The 25558-nt window shown below is 38.9% G+C and overlaps 1 protein-coding gene across 1 annotated transcript; it reads left to right on the forward strand.

Moving 5' to 3' along the window:
* The first annotated feature begins 779 nt into the window (after nucleotides 1–779).
* On the forward strand, nucleotides 780–23720 carry nfascb (neurofascin homolog (chicken) b). The gene is made up of 35 exons (XM_030767054.1): nucleotides 780–825; nucleotides 1155–2698; nucleotides 3042–3191; nucleotides 3338–3495; nucleotides 3762–3856; nucleotides 4149–4320; nucleotides 4509–4566; nucleotides 5001–5195; nucleotides 5529–5631; nucleotides 12034–12054; nucleotides 12387–12492; nucleotides 13062–13252; nucleotides 13638–13760; nucleotides 13970–14140; nucleotides 14584–14695; nucleotides 16352–16536; nucleotides 16665–16796; nucleotides 17243–17386; nucleotides 17583–17694; nucleotides 17802–17965; nucleotides 18215–18362; nucleotides 18497–18621; nucleotides 18707–18808; nucleotides 19033–19245; nucleotides 19343–19419; nucleotides 19810–20032; nucleotides 20336–20451; nucleotides 20569–20779; nucleotides 20886–21008; nucleotides 21213–21386; nucleotides 21510–21641; nucleotides 21866–21932; nucleotides 22470–22481; nucleotides 22909–22944; nucleotides 23486–23720. Exons 2-35 carry the CDS (start codon nucleotides 1280–1282, stop codon nucleotides 23718–23720), a joined length of 5805 nt encoding a protein of 1934 aa, XP_030622914.1. The 5' UTR covers nucleotides 780–825; nucleotides 1155–1279.
* Nucleotides 23721–25558: the final 1838 nt, after the last annotated feature.

The following is a 25558-nucleotide window of genomic DNA, read 5'->3' on the forward strand; positions in this document are numbered from 1 at the left end:
CAAGGTTAAGTAGATTGTTATAGTCAAATCCAGGTACCTCAGGTTGCTTTTTACCTCTCCTTCAAGATATTAGAGTTTCATCTAATTAGTAGCAATGACAACAAACAGTTAAATCTCTTTTCATAATTGGAACATAAACAGGGTTTTCACTGTTGGTAATCCAACACTTACTTGATTATCGTGGTGGACCAATATAAAAAGTGTCTGAGGCAAGTAGTTTAGTTGGCATAATGGAAGACCTACATGTTTTGTGTGCTTTAAAAATGTTACTCTTTGGATTTTTGACTCTATATTGTATGCCATTTCCAGCAATGTTCAAGTCTGCAAATACAGGTGCAAGTCTTGACAATTAAAAAAAAAACACATCCACTGTGCACATAGCATATTCAAACATTGTCTGTTATGTACAGTGCACTGTAGAACACTGAGGGTATTTATGTGGGTCACTGAGGATCAGATCTAAATAAACAAGCAGTAAATTACTAATGTGTTCCTCTGTTTGGCGGCCATGTGATGGCAGAGTACATGCTCTAAATGTCTACCGGCCTGACATTTCACTGTGAGAGCTACTGTGTCCCACAGGTAGGTAAATTCCAGGACCTGGAATGGTGTCAGGACTGTTTGTACACACTACCCTCTATCAGTGTCAGTTTGCCACAACAGAGGAGAGAGGTAAGGACAGAGAAATAGACAGAGAGTCCCACTCAGTCGTGTGACCGTATGGTAGCTATAAATATGTATGGAGTCTGGCCTGTTTTTTGACCTCCGGGTGACCGTCACCATCATGTTTCAGAGGAAAAGTGTGGCTAAATAGTGTACTGCAAGGTAAATGGCATTCAAGGTAAAACTGCACAAACAATTCATAGCATTAATACATTCAAATATGATGGCACTAAATTATGATAATATTTTATGACAAGAACACAGTTAATTTTTCAAGAGACCAAATTGTCCTTTTGTGATAGCACAAATATCTGTAATATTATGATTTTGGATTTATTTAGATAGTTGAGAGGCGTCACAGAGTAATTTGTGGACATCTACTTACTGTAGATCTTTTGAGTGTCATTATCTCTCAGGACAAATGCTTCAGACCACTTTAGATGGTGCACTGTAAATGATGCTCTTCTGACCATTTTATTGTGTATTTTTAGGTACTGGATGATTCTGATATTACGTCCCAAAGGCCAGTTCAGACTACCAGCTTGGCTTTCTCTGTCCCCATCCAATAATGTCTGTGTAACAGTACCTCAGCACAAAGCTGGTGCCTCACCTGGGAATGAGGACGTACAGGTTGCTCTGCAAGATAAGGTACCTCTTAACCAGCATTAGATCCTTCTCTCACCCTGCCAGGACACCCTTTTCCATGAGATTTCACAGGTCCTTCCTGAACTTACATCCCCCATCTAGTAGCTTCACACGGAAAATCTCTACAAAACCTGTAAGGTCAAAGGGGAGGAATTTGAGCCTCAGTTCTTTTAATGTTTTTGAGGATATCCACACACGAACGAGATATGAAGTTGGATTTGTTGATCGATTTTACTCGAGTTCTGGAAAGGATGTATTCAAAGCAGAGCCACCTATTGGGGTATACCAAAGGAACAAGACCTCTGTCCACTTGAACTTTTTAAGGATGCGACTAGGGGAATCTTTCAAGCGCCTTTCCAGATACATAAATCTCTATTTCAGGCAGAAAGATTTGTCAGTGTCTCCTGGTTTTGGGCAAACAAGTTTTGTAGTCCATGAGCCCCTCTACAGAGTACGGCATCGCACTCAAAGTTTGAGGGCACTAAAGGAGAGAGGATCTATTGAAGACAGCAGATCAAAAGAGTCTGTGAAACTTAAACAAGTTCCAGAAACATCAGAAAAGCAGTTTGAGGAGAAAACTTGGCAGCAGACATATTCTGGATTACAGTTATTTCACATTAGTTCACTAGCAACTAGGTTTGGTGAGAGCTATAGCTATGTGGCCAATCATATTAACTCTGTATTCTCAAAAGGGCCAACACATCAAGTCCAAACTGATGTGCCTTTGGAAGGTGCTGTGTCTAAAAGGAGGAGTCTTAGGAGGAGAAAACAGAGAATAGCTTGCAGTTATATTAACAGAGATAGAGAAACTGAGCCAACTCACCTGAACACAAATCAAAATGCAGCACAGAGCAAAAATGAGGACATAAGCTCTTGGGATGAGGGATACCTTCACTTTGCCCGACACATCAATCAATATTTTGGTGCGAAGGTGTCACATATCGATGAGGTATCCCCTCAACAAAACAGCTCTCACTCACACAGCTTGTCTGGCTCTGTGACACATCAGCCAACGTCATCGATGTCTGTGGACAGGTCTGCCTTTGAAAACAAACAAGGCTCAACACCCATCCACCCTAAAACTCCTGGCCTGTTTCACCTGAGCAATCTCACAACAAGATTTGGGGAAAACTACACGTATATGGCCAACCATATTAACCAGTATTTTAAAGGCGAAGATGCTATTGATGAGGTTGAGAGGGATGCTTATGAAGAAGGGATTGGACCCAGTGTCAAGGCAGAGAAGCCAAGGACTTTTCTTGAATATCTCGTAAATTCAACAGCTGTAATCCCAAACCTAGTGGGCAGTTATCTAGGAGTAGGTCCTAAAAGCCATAGCAACCAATCGACAGCTGCAGCAAGGCTCTCAGAGGCCATATTGACAGGGGAGGTAAGTCAATATGCATGCAGCTCTGCCATCTGCAGCGACTGTACCAGTCTTTGCTGACTGCAATCAAAGCTTTGGTTCTGAGTGCATGTGGGTTATTTTTTTCTTTTCAGTGATCTTATGATGAGCTTTTTGACTGGTTGACTGATTGTGTGATTGGCAGCATGTTTGTTCTGCTTTGACTTCTTTTGTGTGTACGTGTACTGTATTTTGTGAATACTGTTATTTCTATGCACTTTCCATTCGTAAATAACATATGACATCTGTTTGCATTGTCATGGTTGCTTGTTACAACTTTCTCACAAAGAACAAACCTCAGCTGTAGCAACACTATCTCAATTTTTAGTTTGTAGGAAGAAGGCAGGCAGAGGAGATGACCAGAGTGCTACTTGGAAGGCTTGAAAAAACAAAAGCACTGTCTGCCATCACTGCGTGTATTGAGGAGCTGAATAGAAATCTCATCCTGCACCCAGCATGCAAAGCGGTGGTCTGGCAGGTATTCACCTCATAATCAGCACAAGTATAAACAAACAAACAAAAAGATTATGTTGAACTGTTAGAAGTGTTTAGTGGCATTACATAAGGTTAAGTTGCTGATGTAATTACCAATTATGAATACATGTTGGTTGATCTTGGTTTTAGGAAAACTCTGTGGCGAGACTCTTGAGACTTCGACGCAGTTATGGAATTGACCAGAAACTCCAGAGAGCCTTAAGAGAAACTCTAGCACTGATTGGTTATCCAGATCCTGTGAAGGGACGAGGAATAAGAGTGCTGTCAATAGATGGAGGAGGCACAAGGTACAGGTCAAATATGTCGCCAGTCTTACAGTTCTTAAGATACCCACGTTATAATATAATGTTTAATTATTGTGGAGAATCAAGTATGTCAGAAACACCACAAAATAGCTTATAAATAATTATTAAATCCTGACCTAATTAAAATTTTTGGTCACACAGTAGTGTTATGTAGACAATATGGTGGGTATAGGAATATATACACAAAAACAACATAATAATCTTAAGTCTTAAAAACAATATTTAAAAAATTCCCCTCTATGTGTCAGGGGAGTTGTGCCACTTCAGGTGTTGCGGCTGCTGGAGGCCCAAACAGGCAAACGGGTCCATCAGCTCTTTGATTACATCTGTGGTGTGAGCACAGGTAAAAGCCCACCGACTCTTCAGTTCACCTGACGTCTTTTATTTAGATAGCTGAGTTACTATTGGAAGACCTAAACATTCAACATTTTCTTTCATAGTTTATGGTTTCTTCAGAAGGTACACTAAAAGAACTTTTTGGCATATCTAATTTTTTTCTAATGTGTTTACTGGACTTTTTTTCTTTTTAATGTTACTGTATTTGTTTTTCAGTTGTTTTACTATGTTGTCCAAAAAACGCACATTGGATACGTTTCAAATCCATTTTTTATCCATCATTCTGTATGTGTGATCAGGTGCAGTCCTTGCCTTCATGCTGGGCTTGACTCGGATCTCCCTAGAGGAATGTGAGGACTTGTATCGGCGCTTTGGTTCTGATGTTTTTCGACAGAATCCACTTGTGGGCACAGTGAAGATGGGCTTGACTCACTCCTACTACAATACAGAGACTTGGGAGATGATACTGAAGTATGATAAAGACAAACAAAGCCAAAAAGTTAAATTGAATAGATAAATCAGCTACGATCACAGAACTGATTGTTCTCAGTAGGTTTATAGTCCATAAAGATGATCTATAATGGTATTCTTGATTGCTACAGATGTCAACTCCTTTTCTTGAGTACTTGGCTAACCTGCTAACCATACCTCAAACTCAGAGAGAAGATGGGTGACCAAGTGTTGATCAAAACAGCCGGAGATGAGTTAAGCCCTAAGGTTGGTTTTTTTCAGTGTCCTGCACTACTTTTCTACCCTTTGTGTGGCCCAATACAGCAGTGTTTCCCAATCCTGCCCCTGGTGACCCGCAGCTCTGCTTGTTTTAGAATTCTCGCTCTCTGTTTTAAGAAACCTCACTCAAACCTCAACTCAAAGGTTTGACAATTAACTGATTAGCTGAATTGGGTTTGTCAGAGAGACTTAAAGCATGCAGGACTGTGTTTCCCCTAGGAGCAAATGTGTCAAATGTAGGACAGCATGTTGGTATGAGTTTCCCTTAATCTGAGCCCTGATCTATCACTCTATGCCCCCCACTCCATTCTGAAGGGGTAAATAATGATGTTGTACTTTCTATTATGAGATAGCTGTTTGCCTCTGTTACTGTTCAAGAAATTTTGGTAACGTCTGTCATGTGTTCTGGCCTGGGTGGACAGGTTTCAGCTGTGAGTGCGGTGGTGAACTGGGGGACCAGCCCGAAGGCTTTTATCTTCAGGAACTATAACCATGCTCCAGGAAAGCTCAGCCGCTATGCAGGTGGCTCTGGGTACCAGCTATGGCAGGCTATACGTGCTTCATCTGCTGCACCAGGATACTTCCAAGAATATACCCTTCATAGTGACATACATCAGGTTAGACAAACTTGCTGTCATGGAAACAAATGATTGGGCAATCAAGTGATGAGACAATATTGTTAGAATTTATGATACCAAAATTAAACTGAAAATATTGATCAGACACCTTAGAGCAAATATATACAGTCCTTCTTACAGAGAGCTGCACTCAGGGATTTTGATTCAGCATTACTTTAACATACTAAGTGTTTGTATTTAGATGTTCCTCAGGATTGATCATCTGCACTAACCTTACATCTGGTTAGGAGCAGATCTCCGTGCATATGTTTTTGGAGTGGACTAAACAAGGTGATTTCACATTAGATACCTTTGAAACTTTGTCTCCTGCAGGATGGTGGTCTCCTCCTCAATAATCCCTGTGCCCTTGCTGTCCATGAGTGTCGTCTGCTCTGGCCTCGTCAGCCTTTCCAGTGCGTGCTATCACTTGGGACCGGTCGATATGACAATGCCAGGAGGGGGCCCGCGACATCTACAAGTCTACGTGCCAAAATTAGTAACCTTATCAGCAGTGCCACAGACACAGAGGGTGAGGATTTCTAAGATTACGATGTACCTTTTATTTTTGCTGTTCATCATGTACATTATCTCCTCTGGACTAGTATCACAGCCACTTAGATACAATCCATTTCACATTACTTTAAGATAGGTCTATGAAAAGTCATCACTGACAACTACAAAGCTCCATCCTTTATATACTTCTGCAGATACACTTCAGCTTATTAGTCGCACAAAGAGTCTATCAGAGAGGTATCTTCTGTTTTAGGTGTGCACACCCTCCTAGATGACTTGATGGCGGAGAATGTCTATTTCCGCTTTAATCCCATGCTGAGCGCTGAGGTTTCACTAGACGAGAGTCGTCCGGGAGCCCTGGACCAGCTGCAGAGGGACACCCAGGTTTACCTGGACAGGAACATGCCAAAGATGGCTCAGTTATGCAAGGTACTGTCAGCTGAACGTACTGTACTGGGGAAGACCAGGGACTGGATCACTGAACGTACCTGGGAACTTCAGCAGAGTTGGGTGTGAGAGAGAGGGAGTGTGAATAGTGTTTCTCAATGAAGGAGTAGACAGGCAGGAATTATATTATGGGAGTAGTGTAAGTACTAGTGTAAGTAGTGTAAGTTTTTAAATGAGATTGAAATTATGAATAAAATAAGAGAATGACTGAGGTGGTGCGCTGATTATTGTAATTTCCTCTCTAAGTAAAGAGTGAAGATGCCTGAACTTGTTTATATTGAAAAATTGTGTTCCATGTGCACTGAAGGGAATGAGTGAATGTAAAGGTATTTTAACTTGTATTTAAACTGTATATCTGTCTATAAATAATTACATTTAATTTTGTCAAATGTTAAGAGTTTAATACTTTTCGAATATTCTGAATTTTAATTATTTATAGTCAATGCACACTGCCTAACAACATTAAAGATGTTCTACTGTTACATGTTTAATATTTTAATTCATTATATATTAATGTATTACATTCATATATTACATATTTATTTTGTTGAAGTTTTTTCAGAAGAGCAGTTGTCACCTATCATTGAGTTTTCTGAAAGTACCGTGGGGCGGGGGGGGGGGGGGGGGGGGGGGGGTAAACAAAACATCTTTGTTGGTAAACAAAACATCTCAATGCCCACATCTCAATGCCCATATCAGTGCAGAAAAGCAGGATTCTCAGCAGAGCTTACCAGGTCTTTGGGCTACAATACGACAATGATTCGTAGCCTTACAACAATGCCACTGAAACTAGAGGAACTTCAGTATCAGTGTGGCATCTTACATCCATACAACCCCTGTCCTGATTGGCCTCATCCTCATCCCCAAGACAGACAGACATTGTTTGGCACATTGTGTGAGGAGTCTGGTACCAGTCAGAGAGAAGCTATTGTGTCAGTCATCTTACTGTACAGGGCTTATCAAAAAGTGAAAGCTGACCTGAGGAAATGTCAGATATGAATTCACTTTTTTTCTGAATAACACTTATGTTTTATTGTTGCTGAACTTTTTTTTATCCATCCTCCCAAATCTTTGGAGCAAAACTAATGTCTCTTAAACTGATTGTATGTTTGAATCACATTGCTTTTTGTTAAAGTTCTAAAGTTCTTTGGGTTTACTCCCATCTTCCGTATTTGAGAAATTTTGGATATCATATTTGTCTAGCTCATCCTCACTGACACTAAGATGCCTTGTCACTAGGCATGCACTCAACTCTCTATCAGAGCATGCAAAGATAATACGGTCTGTTAACAACACATGAGCAGCATTATGTATCATAACTTCAGAATCACATAAGGGACTGGATGACAGGAAATACATGATACATCTGATTCAAGAAGAGATATTCAAACCGTTGTCTCAGGCAAGAGAAAAAAATTCCCTCAGTTCCCACAGTTTTGTCCTTCTACAAGTGTTTGTGGGCTGCTTTCATAAAACTGTAGTGTTTGCAATGGTAGGAGCAGCATTCAGATAATAGTTTCATGTCTGTGAAGGACGGTATTATAAAATGTGTGGATGCTGAATATACTTTAGAGTTTTGTGACACATCACTTTGTTAAGCTTGCCCTATGTATGGGCAACAGTTTCAGTCCATCCAGTCACTGTAGCATCCAATTCAAAGTGATGTCATCCTTGTCTTCAGGAGCCGTCTTTTTCTGAGTCAGCTGGTTTGGACAATGTGTCTAGTGTGGCTTGCATCTATGGAGACCTCCACCGAATACTGGATTATGTTACTTTCTTATTATATTTATGTTATATAACAACCTTTCTGATCAGTGTGTGCACATTCAAATTTATGTGTTAATCTACAGCATAATACAGAAAATTCGTTTACAAAAACACCAAAACAATGGCAATATGTAACAATGAACCCTGTCCTATACGATTGCAGACAACAATGTAAAGGTACATTTCATAAACAGTTTCTGTATTATAATTGTCTGTGTCTTGCAATTATGACATTTAAACATATCACATATTGCAAATCCTGGTAAAATAAAATATTACAAGTATACTAAATCAGCTCTTGTCCATACAAAAAATATCTTATTATCTTTTGTATGATAATAGAGATGACCTACTTGTAAGACCCTCATGATTACCATGTGCTACAGTTCAGTGTCATCCTAAGGCGCAGACAGTTCATATAGAGTTTGATTCAGATTCCTCCCTTTCAAGCTGACCCCTTGAGTTAAGATCTGTAACTATCACGACCCAAGAAGAGTAGATTTGTGTGTTTAAATTGTAATGAAACTTGAGCCCCCAGTCATCTGGACATCACCCCATCGGAGTCTGCGTCAGCAAGTATCTAAAATGTTTTCTCCAGTCTTTTCTTTTTTTTTTTTTTTACTTTTCACAGAAGATACACGTTAAATCTGATTCAAGAGGGGACATTTAAAAAAAATTGTGGCAAGTAGGAGAAAAAAAATCTTTAATTTTTTTCCTTTCTGTTTCTCTATTTCTTTTCTCTCTAAGACTGAGTGCATATTTAGTAGCGGTCTTAAGGCCAGAAAAGTCTATCTGTGTGGACTAATGCTCCCACATTCCATCTGCTCTCGAGCCCGAGCTGTGCTGGCACGTGCCAGAGGGCACTCGCACACGGATAGAGGGCTCCTTGTCCACAACTCATTCAACTTGTGCTCGATGCTGTGCAATCTGGCGCATGGCACTGCTGGCGTGGTGATGTCAAACACAGCAGATGATGAGGATACTCTTTGGCATTATAACATACTTTTGTTTTGTTCAACTAGAAATGACTCAAGATCTTTTTCAGTCATGACTCTTGCGTTTTACTTTTTTGGTCTAGAAGCTTTCTATTGCTAATGTGGACTGTTACTTGGCAAAGATTCAGAACACTTTCAGATGGACACAGTGGACGCAGTTTAGTAGATATTGTTTTTCATTCCAGTGAAATTATAGAAATGTTGTCCGTTGAAGAGTACAGCCAGATTGCGATATAGTTATATGGATACATAGATATAGTTTATCACTATCATGAACATATAGAAAAGTCAAATAAATTAAACTAATGAGTCCATCTGCCTTTGGATGTTCACAATTAACATATATCAAATATATATGGCATGTAATATATCATATATTAACATATATACATGTATGTATGTACAGATAGATAGATAGATAGATAGATAGATAGATAGATAGATAGATAGATAGATAGATAGATAGATAGATACAGGTTTGAAGTATACATTTGTCCTTACAGGCCATTCGTAAAAGTGCATTTGCTCCTTTTATGTGCAGCACTGAATTGTATATGTGGATGCCTAAGCACCCACAGCAGACAGAAATCTGCAGTTAGAGGCTGAGATGGCTATTGTTTCCCACACAGATTGCTTCTCCTGGCTTCTGCTTTATCCTGAGAGACTGTTGGCAAGAGAGGCAACATTTACTATTTCCAAAAAACTTTCAAAATGTCCTCATTTAAAACAAAGAACAACCTCTTTTCAGGTCAAGTCACGGGGTTTGGTTGCATCTTAATTTCCTCAGAAGAACAAACATTTCATTCATCTTGCAAGCTCTATTTTTCACATTTTAACAATGAGGCCCACACATTGATGTCATTATGAAAAAGAATGTAAAACATCTGCACAGTATGGATTGACTGGTGTCAGTGGGTGCTTTTGTAAAGTGAACTGTAATGAAACTACAAGAAATAAAAATATGAGAATGTAAAATTATTCTTTACATTTTTTCCCGTGAACAGTTGACATTTAATAGAGCTCTGTATCTTTCTTTAAACTATGTTACATAAGCCATTTGCCAGCACACTGAAACAAACAAACAAACAATTGCATGAATGGACCAATACATTTCCTGTTTGGGTTTATAGAGGGACAACAACTTAAAGTACTCATGCTTTTGTAGTTGCAGTTGCAGATTTTAATGATTGTATCATGTTATCAAGTCAAATATATGTAAATCAAGTTTATCACTGACATTTACCTACATTAAAGCTATGGACACATTTATAAAGGCATACGAGAAATGATGTAATGAGAGAGAGAGAGCGAGAGAGAGAGAGAGAGAGTCCGCAACAGAGAGGGAAAGAGAGAGGGAGAGAGGAACAGAGAACAGGGTTAGCAACTGACAAGTGACAATGATTCACAGAGAGCCTGACAGATACAGTATGCAGTGTAATGAAAGATATGCCAGGAGAGATTCACAGTCTCGGATTGCATCTCTGGACAAATGAAGCTTGGATGTGGCATCACCAGCTTGTATTTTGTCATTTTTTTCTCATGTGGACTTACTAACTGTGAAACAACAGAATATTGCAAGACAAGCACTTACTCAAAGGTAAGAAAATCTTACTTGAATCCGCAGACTTCTACTGATAATTTGGTAACATTGCACATTGTAGGATTTGTATGATAATTTGTTTGGAAATATAATAGTTTGTGAAGAAAGCTCATGACTGCAAAGTATGAACCTCTACCTTGTATGTTTATTAGTAGTAGTTTATTAGCAGTAGTCATTCAGTAGGTTGTACATATGTGTTATACTGTATATATGTGTTATACTAGCCACCATATTGTAAAATAACTGGGTACTAACTTGGTAATCCCCCAATTTATACAACTAATACAGTTTGTGTTTACAAAAACTGTTACAACCCTAAAAAGGTGCCATGCTCTCAATATTTAGCTGTAATCTTTATGCCATGTGATTTCAGAGAGAGAAAAGCAATGATTTTGTGTTTTTGTGTTTGTTTGTTCATTTCTTTGTAAAGTGAGCCATCTATGAGTCCGTAAACTCAGCTGTCTTTTTTTCCTGGATGATTTAGCAATAACTGGTACGTTTTGATCCTGTCTTATTCGTCAGTATGCATCTGTTTGAGTTCTGTGTGGTTCAAATTGAACACAGGTTACATATATACTTTGTAAAGTAATTTTTTGTCAATTTACTTGCAAGTCAGTGCAACACTTAAGACCATTTAAGTACATGCTATGGAGTTACTCTTTGGAGCCATAAAGTATACTGTATAACAGTTCTGGGGAGAGTTGTGATGGATATATGACAATTTTGTTGTCTAGATCCATGCATTCCAATATGTCTACAATAAATGCTTATAAATGCAACACAATAAATAAATATAACAAATTTCATCTAAAGCAAACATTGCTATTTGTATTGTGCCCTCACAGTCTGTGTAAGGGCTCAGTTAGGACACTAAAGTGAAAGAGAGAACAGTGATATTACAGAGAAGCCCAGAAGCCAAGAGAATGTTCAGTTTTTCTGGAATCTTCCTATCTATTGACATAGATACCTTGGACTCATAAAATGCATTTTGGCTATCTGTTATAATGCCCCTGGTTACCCCCAAGACATCAACAATGTGACTAAGTTGTTCAGTGATGGATACATCCGTTTGTTTGGATGGTATGGTTTGGTGGATCATGGATGGATAAAAAGGATAACAAAGAGACCCAATGAGAAAGTCAGACAAAATAATAAGACAAAATAAGAAGGTTGTGGCAAGGCCCTCACTGTACAAGAAGAACCCTATATCATTTTATCCCATAGTGCAAGGAGCCAGAACTCTCCCAAGAGGAAGAAATTATATTTATATTGTATTTGTGTAATAGATGCTGGTTATTTGGTTTCTTCTTTTGTTTAACATCTGTAATCATATGCAATTCACTGTGTAGTTGTACTGATTCCAAAGCTGTAATCCATGTTTTTTCTCTTATATTATAGGTCCAAGTTAATTGAGAGGAGAGCTTTAGGCCAGTCCTAGCAGTGATGAGGACACAGATGAGGGGAGAAACTCTGACCATATTTACCTTAGTTCTGCTGTCATGGTGGGAAGTGTCAGCAGTTGAAATTCCACTGGACAGTAAGTTTTTGACGTCACATTCACATTCACATTCACATTCACATTCAAATTTACATTCACCTTCACATTCACATTCACATTCACATCTGAGATTTAATGCAGTATATGAAGTATGTCTTGGTACTATCACATTGTACAGTGGAACAGTGACATTACACATTGGTATCTACCTCTAGCACACAATCAGTAAGAAATCGTTTGTTCCAAATTTATAACCTTTGCATCCAGCAGGTTTCACTTTGCTTGCAAAGGCATTGAAGTCAAGAAAAGATTAACTCTGTGTGTCATATCCAGTGAGGTGTAACATGTATTTGTTCATGTCTCCACCACAGTCAGACAACCTCCCACCATAATCAAACAGTCTGTTAAGGACCACATTGTAGAGCCAGTGGATCCCATTATTGTGGAGTGTGAAGCAACAGGAAACCCAAAACCAGTGTAAGTGCTGACCTTTATCATTTGCAAAATATACATTGTATGGTATGTTCTCATTGAAGTTATATGGTTAAATGAAACAAGTAACTTCTACTATGCACCCACTGAAAGTGTAGTGGTGTCAGGCAAGGTTCCAGATTCACCTCACTTGAAGATACAGAATAACAATAGTTCCAGAGACACCTGTTTATATAAATAAACAGAAATGTAATGATTTTCAGTCAAGTAGCCAGACACACTGCCTACTACTGTCACTGAAAAAACCTCCCATGTTCTGATGGGAACTCAAAATTAATGTAAATGCATTCCTGCCTCTAGAGGGTAGTGCAACCTAACTCAGTTTTAACACAGGTAACAGTCATAATATTCTTTGTTTTAATAACAAATAATATTATCTCAGTTATATTCAAAGTTAACACGAACTTATTTTCATGTAATCTATATGAAAAATATATTATGACTATATAACAGAATGTAACACATTTAAGTGCCCCATGCAATATTTTTTTAAATACTTTGAGTTGCCCTCACACAGAAACCAAATATTCAGTGTTCTCTTCACTTCCTTAAAGATTTACATGGACAAAAGATGGAAAGTTTCTCAATGTTGCGAGGGATCCTCAGGTGACAATGCGGAGGCGGTCCGGCACTCTTGAGATCTTTTTCTGGGGACGTCCTCAAGATTACGAGGGTGTATACCAGTGTACAGCCTCAAACGAGTATGGGTCTGCTCTGTCCAATAAGATTCATCTACGAGTCTCCAGTGAGTACCAATATTCATCCCGCCTAAGTTTATACCACAGCGAAAAAATTATTTACATGCAAAGGCAGTAAATTACCCAGTGATTGGTGGAAATAACTGCCACTCATTGGCTGCATTATTACTTTAGCATCAGATAAATCTATAAAAATTCAGGGTTTTTGCAACAGCATTGATTGCCACACATACACACAAACACACACACACACACACGTGCGTGCGTGCGTGCGCACACACATATGTGTACACACTCACACAAACACACAACCACACACACACACACATATGTGCGCACACACACACACACACTCACATATATATATCTCTTCTTTTATGCACAGTCTCCAGCTCATGTCTCATCTCTTACATTTTTTTATGTCCTGATCAGAGGCTCGAACATGGCTTAAAGAGTTCCTGGAGCCTGTGGATGTGTTTGTGGGACACCCACTGATATTGCCCTGTAATCCTCCAGTTGGACCACCAAAACCTTACACCTACTGGATGAACAGCTGTGAGCATCAGAGTTTTCCATTATGAAAAACCTACTAGGACCAAGCAAGGGAAACACTTTTACTAAGCACTGTGCCACTCAACTCTATATATTTGAAGCTTTATGTGTAAACTATGAGAAAGTTACAAAAAGCACAAGACATCAAACACAGTATTCCAAAAATACGTTTCTTATGAACAAAACAAAAAACGTTTTCTGTGTTATCTTAGCAATGATACCAATCCGGCAGGATCGGAGAGTGTCTATGGCTGAGAATGGAGACCTGTACTTCTCCAGTGTCACTGCTGAGGATGCTCTGACCAACTACGTATGTACGGCACGCTTCCCATACTCCAACACTATCCAACAAAAGAGCCCAGTCATTCTCCAAGTGCTCACAGGTATAAGGTTTTTTTTTATATATATATATATCTTCATATCCTCACATGTACCCAGGTCAACATTAGATAAAGGCAATAAGTCCAGCTGAGTTCAGTTCTATGCAATACAAAATCCTTAACCTGTATGTCTGTATTTTGCCTGTATTTTGTTCATCATAAGGCTGAAAGGTTTCGGTGTATTTATTCACTTGCACCACTCCTCTGTTCCTCTTAGTGGAACTGATTGCTTTAGGAACCATTAATCTTCATTAGCCTGCTGATGGGTCCCCTATTGTGTTGTTACAGGCCTTGTTCAGACCCTCTGACTCATAAAGTGTTAAAGCATCACTCCACAGTGTGTTTGGTTTTGTATCTAGCTCAAATACCAATACACTGACTGACCTCTCACAATGGGACAAATTTCTCACCAAGACGAAAGTACAAGCGTGGTGTTTGTTTTGTAGCACGTATGGTGGCTCCAAGATCACCCAAGTTCATGACCCCTCGAGGAACATCCAGCACCAAGATTGCTATGTTAGGAGAGGAGCTTATCCTGGAATGTATTGCTTCTGGAGTGTAAGTTTTCTGAGAAAAGCAAACACACACACACACACACACACATATATATGTTGCACTGCACTGAGTACTCGAGCATTCAGTTACATCAGTTACATCAATTCTCGAATTTCTACATTAACATTGAGTACTCGTTAATCACATGATGCTAGATCTGGCACACACTCAGTTTCCAGTTAGAGCCCTTGGTAAACAAGAGGAAGGATGGCGACAGCAGAAAAGGGTGAATCAATTGTTTGTTTGCTTTGTTGTTGTATTTCACTGTGCACGTTTTCTTTCCCAACTGTCACTGTCATGAAATAAACATGCAACAATTGTGAGTTGATTTCTCAGATTTCTCAAGGATGACTCTAACATCGAGTCTGCCATATAACAAACTAGGCTTTTACACTAACGCAGCTGAACAAATTAATGTTGTTAAAAAACAGATGCCAGCAAATGGAAACTTATTTACATGACAATGCGGAGGCAGTTAGGCTTACTAATGATGACCAGGTTTCACTGAATTTACAAAAATTACAGTCGCTATATCTAAACACAATAATCCCACTTTGTTGACTGAACTTTCTATCTTGGGCTACTGTAGAATGTTGGTAACAGTAACGTTAAAATATCGTTGGTATCATCCATACTTCCTCCCAAAGGACATGCAGAACGCCTTAACCATCACTGTAACATTTCTAATTCTACAATTCCATTTTATCCAGTTATCTTCCTTCTCTCCCTACTACAGCTGTCTTATTATAACTGTGTATTAAAGTAATGAGGAAATACATCTTTAAATTTCATGCAGCGGACTGAGTTTATTTAGGCATTTTTTCTCGTGTTTCCTCACAATACACCGCAGGTAGGGCCATTTTAACATATATGACCCATATGACCCCTTGGAATTTTTTACCATCTAAATTCCTTAAAGGACACACAATGAACATTGTGCAAAATAGAAAAGAGAACATAATAGCCTAATATAATGTTCTAAAGTTAAAGTTAATTGATGTCAGAAAAAAACTCATCTCAGAATAAAACTTGAACATTGCTGAAAATAACCAAGAAATATTTGCATTCCCTTATATAACCAGCAAAGGGAGTGGAATCTATGAATAAAGAGCAAGTTTGTGTTCTCTGTGAAGACCACTATATGAACATAGTACAAGATTCTTACTCCAATCTTCACTATGACTACTATCATTTAGCTGCTCATAACAGCTGACTCCATATTGGCTTATAGTTGTGTTTTTGCTGTTTGTTTTCATGTGTTGTTGCCTGGATGGCAGGTTAACAAAGGGGATGCATTTTGGTCATTTTGGTAATCCAGTCGCCTAATGTATGTGTGTGTATGCGTATGTATGTATGTGTGTGTGTGTATGTGTATATATACACACACACGCGCGCGCGCGCGCGCGCACACACACACACACACACACACACACACACACACATATATATATATATATATATATATATATATATATATATATATATATATGCATCATTCCTTGTCAAATCAGACAGAATCCAGGAAAGTGGTTACCCATGTATGCATATATACAGTACATACAGTAGGCGATTTGAGGGGGAGGAGGGGGGCCATCCCTCTTGCTAGCAAAATGACCAAAATGCATTCGGAGACAACTTCTGTCTTGTACAACTTCACAGCCCAGCACCTTTCATCAAGTGGACCAAAGACTGGGAGGAGCTGCCTGTGAATGGAATGAAACTAGAAAACTTCAATAAGACACTGCGCATTAAGAAAGTTGCTCTAGATGATGGAGGAGATTATATCTGCACTGCTTCTAACAGGATGGGGAGTTTAGATCACACCATCACGGTCCGTGTAAAAGGTTAATCACGTTTACTATGATCACAGATTTGGACACTTCAAGAGTTTTTGAAGTGAAATGTATTCCAAACACACTGAGCAGACAGATGCCAGATGGATGTTATCTTTCTGTCCCTTTCTGTTTTCAAGCGGCTCCGTTTTGGCTGGAAAAGCCAGAGAACCTTGTACTGGCCAGGGATGAAAGTGGGCAGATTGTATGTCGTGCCGATGGAGTTCCCAGACCTAAAATCCGGTGGATGGTAAACGGAGAGGATATTGAGTGTGAGAGTCAAAATATTAACTTTCACCATGAGAATACAATTTGTTAATTTATGTTGATACAGAAATTGCTAAATAACTGATATTTGAGCAAAAAGTAAATGTTTGTTCTTACTCATAGGAAATTCTGTTATTCAGCACGGTTGATAAAAAAAATACTTAGGACAAGATTCTCATAATTTTCGAAATTCAGAAGATTGAGTCTATAATCTCAAAAAGAATTTCACATTTTTACAGGATGAGACAATAGAGTCACTCTCTGAGTACATTTAACACCAATGAATTTGACATGTAAGGGAAAGAATACATTACCCAGAGCATAATTCACTGAGAAGCTCAATTTATTATCTGCTCAAATGTTTGTCCTCTCATGTGACCATCAACTGTACTTAAGTACAAATATTTTGATCTTTTTTGTGTTGTTTTGTTTTGTTTTTTGCTCTCTCCAGCCGCCCCACAAAGTCCAGGGAGGCAGGTGTCTGGGGACACTCTGATCTTCCACTCTGTGGTTCCAGACAGCACTGCAGTGTTCCAGTGCAATGCTTCAAACCAGTATGGCTATCTTCTGGCTAACGCCTTTCTCACTGTTGTTGGTAAGAGACAGCAGAGGGCTCTGACTCCTTTTCAAGTCAGTCACATCAGGAATTTAATGGAAGTTCAGTTTACAGATTTAAAAGTAGTGAGTTTAGAATCAATGTCCTGAACTGACTGAACGGATATGGAATTTACTTTGATCCTGACATTTATTCACCTTCTTAAGTCTTACATCCATGTCTGTGTTCACTCAAGATGTAAAGGCACGACTGCTGGGCTTCAGAAACCAGTTGGTCAAAGTAACAGAAGGTAGTCGGACTCTTCTCGACTGTCCTTTTTTTGGATCTCCAAAACCTGAGTTGCGCTGGTAATGACAATGTGTTAGTTTAGTTTCATCATGAAGATTACACACTCTGTATTGCACTAAGCACAGATGTGAATTATGTAAGCTTACTTATTTTTGTTTTTGTGTAGGTCCAAGGGTGGACTAGGTACGCTGGAAGGAGGTCATTACAAAGTGTTCCCCAATGGAACTCTGGAGATTAAAAGAACTAAGATTCAGGATCAGGGCACCTATGTCTGTATAGCCAGTAATGTCATAGGAAGAGACGAAGGTCAGATTGAATTGGAGGTTAAAGGTCAGTCCCCAAATCAGGAAACTGTACTTATTTTTGAATATATAGAATAAAATCTAGTCCAGATGTTATCTAGTCTGAATAAACATATTTGAATGTGATGCTGAGATAATACAGTTAGCTGTATAATACAGTTAAGATGGGTTTTCAGATTTACATTTGACTATGCTTGATATATTGCTAAATGTAGGGAAATGCATGTTTTTGTAAGTGCATGACATTTGACTTTTTTTGGTTCGTAATGCTTTTCAGAGCCAACAAAAATCATGCGTGGGCCACACAATGTGGTGGCCATCCGAGGGAGTCTGGCTCGTTTTGAGTGTAAGTTCAAACATGACCCAACCCTGCCGGCCACAGTCACATGGCTGAAGGACAAGAAGTTCCTCATCATGGGCAGGAGGTGGGCCTCATTTCGCTGAGAATTTCTCTCGTCTGACGTTTTACTGTGTTATCTCTGTTTAGATTCTATGGCCTCTATCGTGAATTAATATCATATTTATTTATCTGTTTATGTATTTATTTATTGCACTGTAGAATGACGCGGGACGATGATGGGCTAAGCATTGCAGATGTCTATAGAAAAGACGAAGGCACCTACACATGCTCTGTTAAGACTGAGCTGGAGGAGAAAACTGCCTCTGCTCGACTAACTGTGATGGGTATAGAAACACACACACACACACACACACACACACACACACACTTACAACTCATAACTACTTTTCCTCTTAATCGACCTTGCAGACAGACCTGATCCTCCTACAGATCTGGAGCTGTCAGATCCTTCAGAGAGGAATGTGAGACTCACCTGGACTCCAGGACCAAACAATCATAGCCCTATTAAAGGTCAGGACCAAACAATCATAGCCCTATTAAAGTTCAGGACCCTGCTTTTTTTTTTGCTTTTTTGTGGCACGTTTTGGCATTCATCTCTTGACGACTGTTTTCCAGTCATTCTTTATTCTACTCCTCGGCATTAAGTTGACAATCAGAACTGTCTTTATGAACAGTGTAATTCTCTACATCCAACAACAAACAGTAAGATCTTTTTGTACTGGTGTCATTTACAGAGTTTCTGGTCCAGGCTTCAGAGGATATCCTTGCTGACTATTGGTTGCTGCCTAGTGGCTGGAAAAATTTGTCCATTTATCCAGGCAACCTTAACTCTGTCATCCTGCAGCTTTCCCCTTTTACTGACTATCAGTTCCGAGTCATTGCCATCAATGCTATTGGTCCAAGTCGACCAAGCAAACCATCAGTGCATTACCAAACAGGTGGAGCAGGTAACTCATAGATTAATCATATCTAAATGATTTACCAGTCCCTATAATATTACAGTTGGTTTGCCACGCTGTTGGTAATGTAAGTTATGTGTTGTAGTGCCTGATGCCATTCCAAAAAACATCAGAGGACTGGGATACGGACTGTGGAAAAACAACATGGAGATCAGTTGGGAGGTAGGATGCAGTCTTGATGCTCCATTTGGTCACAGAACTTGAAAATATATAAAACTGAAATTGCTGAATAATTGGCCTGGTAATTATTAATTGGCCTAGTATTTATTGCTCCCAGTTTCCTGGGTAAGTAATTATTCTATCTGTCCGGTCCATTCTAATAATGGGAAAAGATGGAAAGGAGCCAAGGACCAGAGTGCTTTACACCAGTACCGGGATGCCTATCAGCATAATTACACAATGTTTGCTCTGAAACTTATTGGTTGTAAAGAATAAATGCATTTCTTTCAGAGAGCACACGTGTTTAAATGTAGAGTTCTCCGCATGTACTAGAACCTACTGTTCCTTATCTGGTTTGGATATTAATAATTAAATCACCTCTCCATGGAAAAGCCTATAGAGTATAGGGAGTGGAATGGCCCTAACCTTCGCTATATGGTGTGGTGGCGTCGGAGAGATTCACGAGAGGAGTGGAAAAACATCACCACCAAATGGCTCAGTCACATCATCTACGATACAGACACATTTACCCCATATGAAATCAAAGTCCAAGCAATCAACGATTTTGGCTATGGCCCTGAGTCCCCTGTTGTCATTGGCTACTCTGGAGAAGACCGTAAGTATAATCTGCATCTGCTGTATTTGCAGACTTATACAAACAAATGAAAACAGGAACACCATTTGTTCCTCATAACTGTATATAAATGTGAACAATACAATGGGAATAAGTGCAGTGTTGTAATCTGGACAGTTGTTTTGACGTAATACCGAAGCCAATGTGCAATTCCATCATTGTGACATAAAAATGAATATAACCTAATGCTATTCTCAGACCCCCCAAATTAATCCACCTAGGGCGCTTACAGAGAGAGGCACATTGTAAACAAAACTTGATGCCCGGTGTTGTTCTGTTTTCAAGGACCTTCAGCGGCTCCCACTGAACTAAGGGTTTCAGACATTGAAAGCACGAAATTAACAGTGCACTGGCACCCTGTAGCACACAGCAGTATTATGGGAGAACTGAAGGAGTACAAGGTAAATCTGGTCTTGACTTTAGACTACTGATTCATAGTGACAGTGTAAAACAAAGCAAAATATGCAAGATTCATTCATCATCAGCTGTAACCTCCTCGGCTTAATGTATCGACTTAGGTGTACTACTGGAGGGAGAGCAGTCGTCTGCCATGGCACAGAGTGAGCCGGAGGACAAAATCCAAGAGTTTCAAAGCCTCTGGCCCACGCCTCTCTGGTGTTCTGACTGGCTTAATTCCGTACAGTAACTACAGAATGTACATTGTGGTGGCCAACAATCGCTTTGAGGGTCCCCCTAGCACTACCATTGAGTTCCAGACACTAGAGGGAGGTATGTGAAAGTTTTGGAAGGATTTTTTGCAGCTATATGTTTGTTTGTTTTTTATATATCACTTTCTACCTGCTATATCTCACTCACTTCCACTTGCACTGTCCAGTGCCATCCATTCCAAGATCCTTTAGGATTATGCACAGGCATTATGACATCATCTACCTGGAGTGGGAGGAGCCAGCTGAACCAAACGGCATTTTGACTGGATACATACTGAAGTATCAGACATGTAAGTATTTCTTGGGGACACAGTGTTGGTAGTCAAATAGTAACTGTTTGCCATGAACTAGATTTTATTCACTGTTTTTCACAATTTGTGTTCTTTATTTTTTCATAAATCAGCCCTTATTTCTAAAACCTCAGAAAAAAATCTAAACACATGCAATACTATTTGTCAAACTATTTGTGAAGTGATTAGTTGACACCTCCACAGTGAATGCTACCCAGGCTGAAAGCCTGCAGGTTGAATACTTGCCCCCCAACGTTACCAGTTATTCAATGCGCCGCTTCGACCGATACACACGCTACAAGTTCTCCCTGGCAGCACAAACACAGGTTGGGGTAGGAGAAGCATACACAGAAGAATCACCTCATTTTACAACTGAAGGTAAAGCCCACACACACATACACATACACATACACAAACACAGACTTATTAAATGGCTTATTCTCAGTCTTTGCCTCTCTCTTCCATCCGTGTGTGTGTGTGTGTGTGTGTGTGTTTGAACAGAGTACACAAGGGATCAAGTGGACCTTGCTACACAGGGCTGGTTCATTGGTCTGATGTGTGCCATCGCTCTCCTAGTGCTTATCATGCTTATTGTCTTTTTCATCAAGAGAAGCCGTGGAGGCAAATACCCAGGTAAAACAAACTATCCTCAGATTAAGGCAAATCTGTACACCACTGTACCCTAGTACAACTTACACTGCAAGTCCTCAAGTGACAGTCAACTGTCAATTCTAATTTATAACATAAAATCATAATAGACAGCCTCCAGGCTCTACTAATTTAAACTCTATGTTTACCTTTAATTTAAGAAATGTTGTATTTGTATTTTTTTAATATATATATATATATATATATAGTCCGGGATAAGAAAGACCTTGCACTGGAACCGGTTGATGAGAAAGAGGAAGGATCTTTCGACTACAGGTAAGTGTATTTAACAGCTGGCCTCATGTGACAAGAGAATAACTTGTCAACAGGAAACCAGAGGTACAAGAGTAAAGACAATTAGATACATGTGAAATCTGTAGTGGATACCCCGGAGACATCAAGAACAGCAGTCCACGCATCACGAATATGAGAATGTGTGAGATGTAGGAATCTGTAATGTCTATGAGGACCTTGTGATCTATGATGACATTTCAATGTTTGAAGATGTTGTGATCTATGAAGACATTGTGTTCAGTCTCTCATACTTTCATACTCAGTATTAAAGCATGCACAGTGACCGTTAAAAAAAACAACAACAACAAAAAAAAAACAAGAACTTGGAAAGAGTCTAACTGTGAATTTACATTTTGCCACCCCTTCACTAATTTATCCATCTCATTATTTAATATTATTTATCATTTGTCACACATAACTTTCTCTTTCTACACTCTCTCTTTAACTCTCCATTCTCCAATTCTTTCTCACTCTTCTTCATTTTTTCACCCCACATCATTTTCAACTGGACCACTGAAGGTCTCTTGAGAGGTATGAAAAAAAGATGAATGTTAACCATTATCTTTATACATATATATATATATATTTAACATGTATGTCAATCATTATCTTTAACTTATCCTGTACTTCTAAATATAATACAGTACGTCCTTATGAATATTAACCAACTTGAATCTGTATTCCAATAGAGGCATTTTTTTAAATGTTTTTGTCTAAAGATTTGTGTTTTGGCCATATCCAGTATCTTGCCAGTAGGCTATGCATAACGTCTTATGTGTGGCTTTATGCCTTGAAAAGAAAGAAGTTGATATGTGTGGTTGTTGGTGTTCAGTCCTAGTGTGGTTGCTATGTGTAGTTGTTGGTGTTCAGTCCTAGTGTGGTTGCTATGTGTAGTTGTTGGTGTTCAGTCCTAGTGTCTCATCCTTACTCTGTGTTCATTCATTGATTAATGTCTTAGGATAACTCGGGTCTCTACTCTACCATACACCAGACGGTAAGAACTGTTTTAGTTCCCCTATAAAGACCCTTCAGCTATCAGACTGCTAGCATCATGCTCCTCAAGATATACATATATCTGGCATGATGCAGTGTTTTGATAACTTGAATAAATTTCTCATGATAGCGATCAAATTTTGAAACAATTAAGCTGAAATTCAAAACAAACGTGGTGGTCAAAATGCTACATTTTCCTTGAAAACACACACACATATGCATATATATATATATATGTGTGTGTGTGTGTGTGTCTGTGTGTGTGTGTATGTATGTATGTATGCATATATATGTATATATATGCACACATACAGACATATGTAATAAAATGTATTATGCAGAGCTGTGTGTAGTGTTTAAAAAACCAAAACATAAATTTGGGATTTGCCACTTTCTTTAAAACAAATGACTGGGGAGAACATAGAGAATTCAGTATACTGTGTTCAGAAAGAGGCTCTCATTGTTGACAAAGCTGTAAATGATGTAAAGTTGGGTTTTAGTGAGTCTGTCTTTGTTTGACCTGACCTGTATTTCCTCTGCAGGGAGGAGGACAGCAGGCAGGGGAGAGGCCAGGGCCCTGTGGAACACAGCACTAGGAGAACAGAGAGCGACGACAGTCTAATGGACTACGGTGATGAAGAGGAGGCTGAATTCAATGAGGACGGCTCATTTATTGGCCAGTACACGGGCACCAGCAAAAAAGATAAGGAAGAGAATGAATACCGTGTGAGTTCTGAAGCTACATCCCCTGTAAATGCCATGTATTCTCTGGCATAGACTGAGGAGAAAAAAATGAAGGGGAGGACAAAAACATCATGTAGGCAGCAGTGAAACCTTAGAGGCCAAAAGCATGTTCAGTTTCACTACAATGGATAGAAGCTTTGACTCTCAGTGGAGTGTGTTGAGGTTCTTAGAATGTTCTGAGAAGGTTGTTGGAATGTCTTGCATTGTGATGCTCTTACAAATGGACTTGTGCCCAGCCAGCCTGATGGGGGAACAAAGGCTGCAACTGGCTCAGAACAAAGGTAGTACATAAATGAAGTTACCAGCCATATATCTGAGGATGAAGCATGAAAGACCAATCTATTTCTTCTCCTTGATGATTTTGTTTTGGGAGATGTATTCAGCAGTATGCCATGAGGATTATTAGGAGGGTACACATTTTGGTGTGGGTATTCTGTTTCATGTAAGAAAGCATTTGTGGGAATTTTCTTTTTCTTGGAAAATTGCCAATCAGATTTGTGCTTCATGACTACAAATCAGGAAAGAGAAACTGACAGGCATTGATAATAAGCACATATTTTATGTTTATCATGTTGATGAAGGCAAAGCTTTTAAAGGACGGCAACTCTTTGCTCACTTTTCTCCTATTCCACAGTTTAACATACATTTCAGTGCTTTTGTTATGTCAGTCTTCTTTATTTATTAAATAACGCAATTTAATGGGACAAAGCATACTTAGAGTCTTTTAATGGACCTCTCCGTAGTCTTTTTTTTTCCATGGAAAATCACACAGTTGTTTTCAGATGTAGCTATCTTTCTTTTTTCCCTTGTTCCTATACTGCACAGTATATGATTATGTTTTTCTTACATTATCACTCAGAGTTATTAATTAGATTTTAATGCAGTTTAATAAACAAGAAAAGTCCATTCTTTATGTCAGTATAAAGCATTTACAGTGTCTCATTTGGGCTTGCTCTGTTGACCTGAACAACTGACCTGAACACTGTAATCAGTAACATTTTTTATACGTTGTTATCACATTAATGAACAATAAAAATATACGATACATACGCTGTTACAGTATCCACTCTTAGCAGCTACTTTCATCAAGGGGTGGGAGTGGCTTCGGACATATTGTGAAATATATGAATACCGATGCTTAATACGACAGTCAAGTGCGTAACAGTATGTTCTGCAAGATACGACATGATTGATCATGAACTACTGCTATCGCAGTGATAGTCAGACAGGTGCTATAGAATTGGACCAAAAAGGACATGATAGCAAAGTGGACAAGAGTTCAACTTCACAAATGAAACAGAGAGTGGGGACATTGATAGGCATTCCAATTAGATGATACTTTGAACAGCAATAAACATATAATGAGTGAAATATTGTAGCTTTCCCCTAATTCAAAAATTTCCAGTAATAAATGATCTAACAGTCATTTTGTTAAACTCTGTACAATTAAGATATAAGTGTGAACACATATCATTTTTATGGTCCCAATTCATATTGGACACAGATTGTTGGAGATTAGTACATTTAAAAATGCAAACTGCTTTTTAGCCTTACCACTCGGTTTATTTCAGTAGAGACAAATGATTTTTTCCCACAAAATCATTCTATTAACGGTGAGGATTTTTTTTTAAAACCAGTCAGTATCATTCATTTAGCCAGCTCATCGACAGTGGAAGCCTTGGAGACTAAGAACAGAACTGATGATTTTTCGTAGTGCACTCACTTACATTCATAAGAGAAACATCTCAAACCAACAACATGATACAGCGGTTTTCTCAAACTCCTGACCGCTGTTTGCTTGAATGGATGGATGGCTTAATAGTTCAATTAAAAATTTTAAAACTGAATATGACATTTGTGGTCTCAATTTC

Source organism: Chanos chanos, chromosome 3, assembly GCF_902362185.1.
Source record: "Chanos chanos chromosome 3, fChaCha1.1, whole genome shotgun sequence".
NCBI lineage: Eukaryota > Metazoa > Chordata > Actinopteri > Gonorynchiformes > Chanidae > Chanos > Chanos chanos.

Bases quoted from the DNA above. Each gene is read 5' to 3' on its own strand.
- nfascb (XM_030767054.1), top strand. From the start codon at position 1,280: ATGAGGACGTACAGGTTGCTCTGCAAGATAAGGTACCTCTTAACCAGC. The intron at 5,632-12,033 runs GTCGATATGACA...GGGAAGTGTCAG, and splicing joins CGTGCTATCACTTGGGACCG to CAGTTGAAATTCCACTGGAC. The intron at 14,141-14,583 runs GTATAAGGTTTT...TTTGTTTTGTAG, and splicing joins CATTCTCCAAGTGCTCACAG to CACGTATGGTGGCTCCAAGA.